Genomic DNA, 10,000 nt, shown 5'->3' on the forward strand with positions numbered 1-10,000 from the left:
ATGTCAGGGTGTAATAGAATAACTTTATTGAATATGTAAGGGTGCAATAGAATAGCTTTATTGAATATGTAAGGGTGCAATAGTATAGCTTTATTGAATATGTAAGAGTGCAATAGAATAGCTTTATTAATTATGTAAGAGTGCAATAGAATAGCTTTATTGAATATGCCAGGGTGTAATAGAATAGCTTTATTGATTATGTAATGGTGCAACAGAATAGCTTTAGTGAATATGTAAGGGTGCAATAGAATAGCTTTATTGAATATGTAATGGTGCAATAGAATAGCTTTAGTGAATATGTAAGAGTGCAATAGAATAGCTTTATTGAATATGTAAGGGTGCAATAGAATAGCTTTATTGATTATGTAAGGGTGCAATAGAATAGCTTTATTGAATATGTAAGAGTGCAATAGAATAGCTTTATTGAATATGTAAGAGTGCATTAGAATAGCTTTATTGAATATGTAATGGTGCAATAGAATAGCTTTAATGAATATGTAAGAGTGCAATAGAATAACTTTATTGAATATGTAAGAGTGCATTAGAATAGCTTTATTGAATATGTAATGGTGCAATAGAGTAGCTTTATTGAATATGTAAGGGTGCAATAGAATAGCTTTATTGATTATGTAAGGGTGCAATAGAATAGCTTTATTGAATATGTAAGGGTGCCATAGAGTAGCTTTATTGATTATGTAAGGGTGCAATAGAATAGCTTTATTGATTATGTAAGGGTGCAATATGAATAGCTTTATTGATTAATGTAAGGTGCAAATAGAAGTAGACTTTATTGATTTAATGTTAAGGGTGCAATAAATAAGCTTTAGTGAACAATGAAGGCGTGCAATAGGAATACTTTATTGATTATTAAGGGTGAATAAGAGTTACGTTCTTGATTATGTAAGGGTGCAATGGAATAGGCTTTAGTGAATTTATTGAAAGGGTGCAATAGAATACTTTATTGATTAGGTAAGGGTGGCAATAGAAGTAAAGCTTATTGATTAGGTAAGGGTTTGCAATTAGAATAAGCTTTAGTGAATATTGAAAAGGGTGCAATAGAATAGCTTTATTGAATTTATGGTAAAGGTGGGCAATAGAATAGGCGTTATTGATTATGAATAAGGGTGCAATAGAATAGCTTTATTGGTTAATGTACGGTGCAATAAGAGTAGCTTCAATTAGTAATTAAGGTGCAATAGAATTTAGCCTTTTAATTGATTGTAAAGAGTGCAATAGAAAACGTTATTGAATATCTTTTTAAGATGCAATTAGGAATAGCTTTATTGGGACTATTAAGGGTGCCAATAAGAATAGCTTTATTGATTATGTAAGGGTTTGCAATTAGAATAGCTTTATGATTAATGTTAAGGGTGCAATAGATACTTTATTATTAAGGTTAAGGGTGCATTTAGAATCGCTTTATTGAATATGTAAGGGGTTCCATAGAAGTAGCTTTAATGTTATGTATGGTGCATTAGAATTAGCTTTAATTGGATGGTAATGGTTGCATAGTATTAGCCTTTATTGAATATGTAATAGTGCCAATAGAATATCTTTCTATCATGTTAAGATGCAATGAATAAGCTTTATTGAATAATGTTAGGGTGGCAATAGAATAGCTTTATTGAATTATGTAATGGGTGGGCAATAGAATAAAGCTTTAGTTGAATATGTAAGAAGGGTGCAATAGAATAGCTTTATTATTTATGTAAGCAAAGTGCAAATAGAAATAAAGCTTTATTAATTATTTAAAGAGTGCAATAGGAATAGCTTTAATTGAATATGTCAAGGGTGTAATAGGAATCACTTTATGAATAATGTAACGGGTGCAATTTAGAATTAGCTTTAAATTGAATAATGTCAAGGTTGATCAATAGTAATCGCTTTATTGATAATGTAAGAGTCTTTCAATTAGAATAGCTTTATTATATGTAGGGTGTCAATAGAATAGCGTTTATTAAAAAAAAAATAATGCTAGGGTGTTTAATTAGAATAGCTTTCTTGATTATTAATGAGTGCAATAGATAGCTTTAGTGATAATGTAGTGCAATAGAATAGCTTTATTGAATATGTAATGGTTGGCAATAGAATAGCTTAGTTGAATAATGTAGAGTGCAATAAGGGAATAGCTTTTATTGAATAATGTAAGGGTGCAATAGAAAGCTTATTGGATTATGTAAGGGTGCAATAAAGAATAGCTTATTGAATATGTTTCATGGGTTGCAAATAATAATAGCTTTAGTGGAATAAGTAAGAGTGCAATTAGCAAAATAGCTTTAATTGAATAATGGTAAGGTGCAATAAAGGAATAGCTTTATTGAATAATGTAAGAGTGGCAATAGAATACTTTATTGAATATGTAAGCGGGTTGCAATTAGAATAAGCTTTATTGAATTATGTAATGGTGCAATAAGGATAGCTTTATTGTATGTAAGGGTTCAATAGAAGAGCTTTATTGATTATGTTAGGTGCAATAATAATAGCTTTAATTGAAATAATGGGTAAGAGAGCAATAGAATAGCTTTATTGAATATGTAAGAGTTTGCAAATAGAATAGATTTATTGAATTATGTAAGTGGTGCCATAGAATAGCGTTATTATATGTAAGGTGCAATAGAATTTAGCTTTTGAATATGTTAAGGGTGCAATAGAATAGCCTTTATTTGATTATGTAAGGTGCATTAGAATATGCTTTATTTGAATATGTTTAAGTGTGCATAGATAGCTTTACTGTTATGTTAAGAGTGCAATACAATAGCTTTATTGAATATGTAAGATTGCCATTAGAATAGCTTTATTGATTAGTAAGGGTGCAATAGATTAGCTTTATTGAATTTATGCTAGGGTCAATAGATAGCTTTCTTTTGAATTATGTAATAGGGTTGCAATAGAATAGCTTTAAAAAAAGTGAATATGTAAGCAATAGAATAGGCTTTATTGAATATGTAATGGGGCAATTAGAATAGCTTATTGAATATGTAAAATGGCATGCAATAGGTATAGCTTTATTGAATATGTAAGGAGGCAATAGGAATAGCGTATTAATCATGTAAGAGTGCAATAGAATAGCTTTATTGAATATGTTAGGGTGTAATAGAATAGCTTTATTGATTATGTAATGGCATAGAAGCTTTAGGAACATGTAACGAGTGCCATAGAATAGGCTTTATTAATTATGTAAGAGTGCATCAGATAGCTTTATTAATTAGTAAGAGTGAATAGAATAGCGTATTGAATATGTAGGGTGTAATAGAATAACTTATTGAATATGTAGGGTGCAAAGAATAAGCTTATTGAAAGAAGGTGCAATATCTTATAGCAGTTATTGAATTATTGTAAGAAGTGCAAATAGATAGCTGTATTAATTATGTAAGGGTGCAATAGAATAAGCTTATTGAATATGCTAGGGTGTAATAGAATAGCTTTCTTGATTATGTAAATAGTGCAAAGATAGCTTTAGTGAAGAGTAAGGGTGCAATAGAATAGCTTATTGAATATGTCATGGTGCAATAGAATAGCTTAGTGAATATGTAAGAGTGCAATAGAATAGCTTTATTGATATGTAAGGGTGCAATAGAATAGCTTTATGATTATGTAGTGCAATAGATGCTTTATGGGAATTGTAAGAGTGCAAAGAATAGCTTTATTGAATATGTAAGAGGCATTAGAATAGCTTTATTGAATATGTAATGGTGCATAGAATAGCTTTATTGAATATTTAAGAGGCAATAGAATAACTTTATGAAATGAAGAAGTGCATTAGAATAGCTTTATTGGGAATATTATGGTGTGCAATAGAATAGCTTTATTGAATATGTAAGGTGCAATAGAATAGCTTTATTGATTTATGAAGGGTGCATAGAATAGGCTTTATTGACATACGTAAGAGAGCATAGAATAGCTTTATTGAATATGTAAAGAGTGCAATAGAATAGCTTTATTGAATATGTAGGGTAGCATAGAATAGCTTTATTGATTATGTAAGGTGCAATAGATATCTTTATTGAATAGTAAGGTGCAAAGAATAGCTTATGATTATGTAAGAGGCAATAGAATAGCTTTATTGAATATATAAGTGTGCCCCATAGAATAGCTTTACTGATTAGGTAAGAGGGCAATAAATAGCTTTATAGAATATGTAAAGGAGTGCATTAGAATAGCTTATTGATTATGTAAGGGTGCACTAGATAGCTTTATTGAAGCTAGGGTGTAGAATAGCTTTAATTATTATGTAAGAAGAGTGAAATAGAAAGCTTTATTGAATATTGCCACGGGTGTATAATAGAAATAAGATATGATTAATGTTAAATGGTGGCAAACCAGAAAGGTAGCTTTAGTGAATATGGTAAAGGGGGTGGCAATAGAAGTAGCCTTTAAAGTTGAATATGTAATTGGTGCATCAATAGGAATATGCTTTAGTTTGAAGTATGTAAGAGTGCAATAGAATGATGCGTTTTATTGGAATATGGTAGGGTGGCAATTAGTAATATGCTTTTAATTGAATTATTGTAAGAGGTGCAATAGAAAGCTTGGTTATTGAACAAGGTAAGAGTGGCATGAGAATAGCTTTATTGGGAATATGTAAGAGTGCCAATTAGAATAGCTTTATTGAATATGTAATGGTGGGCAGATAGAATAGCTTAAATTGAATAATGTAAAGAAGTGCCAAATTTAGAATAAGCTTTATTGATTATGTAAGAAGGGTTGAACAATTATGAATAGCTTTATTGGATAATGTAATGGTGCGAATAGCAGAAGGGGCCTTTATTGAATATGTAAGGGTGGGCAATAAGAATATGCTTTATTGATTATGTAAAGGGTGGCCAATAGAATAGCTTTATTGAAATTGTTAAGAGTTGCAATTAGAATAGCTTAATTGGGATTTATGTAAGGGTGCAAGTAGAATAGCTTTTATTGAAATGTAAGAACTGCAATAAGGGAATATGCCTTTATTGAATATGTAATGGTGCAAAGAATAAGCTTTAGTGAAGTATGTAAGTGGGTGCCAGATAGGATAAGTACGCTTTAATGGATATGTAAGAGTTTGCAATTAGAATAACTTTATTGAATAGTAAGAAGTGGGGCAATTAGAATAGCTATTTAATTGAATATGTAATGGTGGGCAATAGACCAGGTAGCTTTATTGAATATGTAAGGGTGCAATTAGAAATTAGCTTATGATTATGTGTAAGGGTGCCATAGAATATTGGCTTTATTGAAGTATGTTTGTTTAAGAGTTGCATTAATACTTTAATGAATATGGAATGGGTGCAATAGTAATAGCTTTTAGTGAATTTATGGTAAGAGTGATTTTAAGGGAATAGCTTTATTTGAATATGTAATGGTGCCAATAGATAGTTAGCTTTTTAGTGAATTTATTGTAGTTGAGTGCAGTTCTAAGGGAATAGCTTTATTGATTATGGTATGAGGTGCAAATTAGAATAGCTTTATTGAATATGTTAAGAGTGCAATAAGGGAATAGGCTTTTGAATATGTAAAATGGGTTGCAACAGAATAGCTTTAGTTGAATTATGTAAAGCGGGTGCAAATAGACAATATGCTTTAATTGAAATATGGTTAAGAAGGGTTGGCAATAGGAAGATAATTTATGAAGTAATGTAAAGAGTGGCATTAAGAAATAGTTTATTGAAGTATGTTAATGGTGCAGATAAGGGAAATCGCCTGTTGAATGAATGATGTAAGGGTGCAATAGATAGCTTTATTGATTTATTGGTTAAGGGTGAAGTAAGGAATAGCTTTATTGAATATGTAAAAGAGTGCATTAGAATTAGCTTTATTGAATTGTAAATGGGTCCAATAGAAGAGCTTTATTGATTATGTAAGGGGCAATCGGGAATAGCTTTATTGAATATTTAAGGGTTGCCATAGAAGTAGCTTTATTGATTATGTAAGGGTGCAATAGAATAGCTTTAATTGAACTTATGTAAGGGTGCAAAGATTAGGGCTTTATTGAATTAAGTAAGGTGCAACAGAATTTAGCTGTATTGATTATGTAAGGGTGCAAAGAATAGGCTTTATTGATTAATGTAAGGGTGCCAATAGAGTAGCTTATTGGTTTATTGTAAGGGTGCAATTAGAAAGCTAATTATTGAATATGGTAAGGGGCCAATAGAATAGCTTTATTGATTAATGTAATGGTGCAAGAGAATAGCTTTAATTGATTATGTAAGGTGCAATAGAATTAGCTTTATTTTGAATATTGTTTAAAGGAAGGGAGGCAATAGTAATAGCCTTTATTGAATATGTAAGAAGTGCAATAGAATAGCTTTATTGAATAATGTAGAGTGCAAGATAAGCTTATTGAATTAATGTAGAGTGCAATTTAGATTAGAATTATTGTTTATGTAAGGGTGCAATAGTAAATAGCCTTTATTGAAAGATGGAACAGGGGTGCAATAGAATAGCTTTATTGAATAGTAAGAGTGCAATAGAATAGCGTTTATTGAATATGTTAAGAAAGGTGCAATAGAATAGCGTTATTTTTGAATATGTCAGGGTGTAAGAGAATAGCTTTACGAATATGTAAGAGTGCAAAGAATTAGAACTTTAATGGAATATGGAAGAGTGCAATAGATAGCTTTATTGGAATACTAAGTTAAGAGGCAATAGAATAGCTTTATTTTTGAATATGTAAAGATGGCAATAGAATAGCTTTATTTGAATATGTAAGAGTTTGGAATTAGAATAAGCTTTATTGAATGCTATGTAAGAGTGCAATAGAATAGCTTTATTGAATACTATGTAAGAGTGCAATAGAATAGCTTTATTGAATACTATGTAAGAGTGAAATAGAATAGCTTTATTGAATATGTAAGAGTGCAATAGAATAACTTTAGTGAATACTATGTAAGAGTGAAATAGAATAGCTATATTGAATATGTAAGAGTGCAATAGAATAGCTTTATTGAATACTATGTAAGAGTGCAATAGAATAGCTTTATTGAATACTATGTAAGAGTGCAATAGAATAGCTTTATTGATTACTATGTAGGAGTGAAATAGAATAACTTTATTGAATATGTTAAGAGTGCAATAGAATAACTTTATTGAATATGTTAAGAGTGCAATAGAATAGCTATATTGAATATGTAAGAGTGCAATAGAATAGCTTTATTGAATACTATGTAAGAGTGCAATAGAATAGCTTTATTGAATACTATGTAAGAGTGCAATAGAATAGCTTTATTGATTACTATGTAGGAGTGAAATAGAATAACTTTATTGAATATGTTAAGAGTGCAATAGAATAACTTTATTGAATATGTTAAGAGTGCAATAGAATAGCTATATTGAATATGTAAGAGTGCAATAGAATAGCTTTATTGAATACTATGTAAGAGTGCAATAGAATAGCTTTATTGAATACTATGTAAGAGTGCAATAGAATAGCTTTATTGATTACTATGTAGGAGTGAAATAGAATAACTTTATTGAATATGTTAAGAGTGGAATAGAATAACTTTATGAATATGTTAAGAGTGCAATTTTTAAAGGGAAAGGCGATGTCCAAGAGTGTGGTAATTATAGGGGCATTAAATTGATGTCCCACACTTGAAGATACTGGAAAGGATGATAGATGCTAGACTGAGAGAAGAAGTACAAATAGGTAAGGAGCAGATGGGATTTAGAATGGGAAGGGGAACAACAGCTGGTATATTTTGTCTGAGGCAAATAATGGAGAAATTCGGGGAAAGACAAAGGGACCTACATATGGTATTCATTGACCTTGAAAAGGCTTATGACCGAGTCCCGAGACAAGAGGTATGGAGGAGCCTGAGGGAGAAGATGGTGCCAGAGAAGTATGTGCGATTGATACAAGAGATGTACCGGAATGTATTTACCAGAGTGAGGAGCATGTGTTGGGGGAGACAGAAGGTTTTGAGGTGAGAGTAGGATTACACCAGGGGTCGGCTCTGAGCCCATTTATCTTTAACATAGTGATGGATGTTATAATAGAGGAAGTAAGGGAGACAGTACCATGGAACATATTGTATGCGGATTGATATTGTTCTGTGTGCAGAGAGCAGGGAAGATCTGGAAGTGAAATTGGAGAGATGGAGACAAGTACTGGAGGACAGAGGAATGAGAATAAGTAGATCCAAAACAGAATATATGTGTACCACCACTGAGGGGGATGATAGAGAAAGTATTCAGCTTGGTGGAGAGCAAATAAGGAGAGTTGATAAGTTTAAGTATTTGGGATCTTTTGTTAACGCTGGAGGAAGTATGGAAGAAGAAGTAAAACATCGGGTAACAGGCAGGCTGGAACAACTGGAGAGCGGCCTCGGGAGTTCTTTGTGACAAAAGAGTGCCGCTTAGGTTAAAAGGAAAATTTCAACAAGACGGTGGTAAGAACAGCAATGCTGTATGGTACGGAAACAGCAAGCATGAGAAAAGCAGAGCAGAAGAAGATGGATGTGCAGAAATGAGAATGCTTAGGTGGATGTCTGGGGTAACGGAAAAGAGTGGATAGGATCAGAAATGACTACATAAGGGGGTCAACTAAGGTGGTGGAAGTATCAAAGAAAGTGCAGGAGGGGAGGCTGAGATGGTATGGACACCTGTTGAGGAGAGATGAGGACCACGCTGGGAGACATACTATGGGGGGTGGAGGTGCAAGGAAGAAGAAAAAGAGGGAGACCAAGAAAGAGATGGAAGGACTGTGTGAGAGGAGATTTAAATGAGAAGGGAAATTGATGAGCAGAAGCACAAGATAGAAATAGATGGAAACGGCTCATCCGAAACGGCGACCCCATATAAAAATGGGAACAAGCTGGGAAGAAGAAGTTAAGAGTGCAATAGAATAGCTATATTGAATATGTAAGAGTGCAATAGAATAGCTTTATTTGAATACTATGTAAGAGGTGCAATAGAATAGCTTTTATTGAATACTATGTAAGAAGTGCAATAGAATAGCTTTATTGAATACTATGTAAGAGTGCAATAGAATAGCTTTATTGAATACTATAATAAGAGTTGCAATAGAATAGCTTTATTGATTACTATGTAGGAGTGAAATAGAATAACTTTATTGAATATGTTAAGAGTGCAATAGAATAACTTTATTGAATATGTTAAGAGTGCAATAGAATAGCTTGTTATTATATTACTTCTAGCTATCCCATTATCAATTACAAGAGTTACCTGGATGAACAAACTGACGCCTCTTTATAGCACGTGCTAGAAGGACGTGAAAGTACCGGGGAGGTTGTCTTTTCTCAAGTGCATAAGCGTCAGTGTGTCTTGTTTTTTAGCTTGATATTTTAAAAACCAAGTGAGAGAATTGTTATGAGGTATTCTGATGATTTTTGGCAGACATAACCATAGAAATGATAACTGGAAACCCTTTTGCTCTTATCAAAACGAGATAATCAAGGAGGTTTAAATGCCTCATAATAAGTCACTAAATTTTTTTTATAGTTTGCGCATCGTATGATTTATTTCCATTTAATTTCCTGCAGTTGACATTTGTTCATGGCGTTTACAAAAGATTGCATTCGACTGAGTGTTCCTGCTATTTTTTTTATATAGTTAAGTTACGTATATCTTAGTTTTGATAGGATGAAATATACCTTATATTTCTACGCTTGATTTCGGGGTGTAGTGCCATCAGTGGACCTCATGCGGTGCACTGTAGGCATTACTTAAGGTTCTTTGCGGCGTGCCTTCGGCCCCTAGTCGCAACCACTTTCGTTCCTTTTACTGTACCTCCTTTCATTTTCTATCTTCATCTTACTTTCCACCCTCTCTTAACACTTGATTCATAGTGCAACTGCTTTGAGGTTTTCCTCCTGTTACACCTTTCAAACCTTTTACTGTCCATTTCCATTTCAGCACTGAATGACCTCATAGGTCCTTGGCCTTTGGCCTAAAATTTTATATTAAACTCTACTCTCTTCTTGATTTCAGTATGGGGTGTCCAGTGCACCTTTGCCTATTAATGTTGGTGGCGATGAGTCCCTCCGCTACCCAGTAGATG

General features: G+C 32.4%; 1 protein-coding gene across 1 annotated transcript in view; it reads left to right on the plus strand.

The window, feature by feature from the left end:
• LOC135207051 (cubilin-like) overlaps positions 1-10,000 on the plus strand; it is a 252,388-nt gene that overhangs the window by 229,120 nt on the left and 13,268 nt on the right. Inside the window, 1 exon segment of the mRNA XM_064238684.1 lies at positions 9,931-10,000. This exon segment is cut by the window's right edge and continues 26 nt beyond it. Coding sequence (XP_064094754.1) covers positions 9,931-10,000 — 70 coding nt within the window.

This window comes from Macrobrachium nipponense, chromosome 31 (genome assembly GCF_015104395.2).
Source record: "Macrobrachium nipponense isolate FS-2020 chromosome 31, ASM1510439v2, whole genome shotgun sequence".
Classification (NCBI taxonomy): domain Eukaryota; kingdom Metazoa; phylum Arthropoda; class Malacostraca; order Decapoda; family Palaemonidae; genus Macrobrachium; species Macrobrachium nipponense.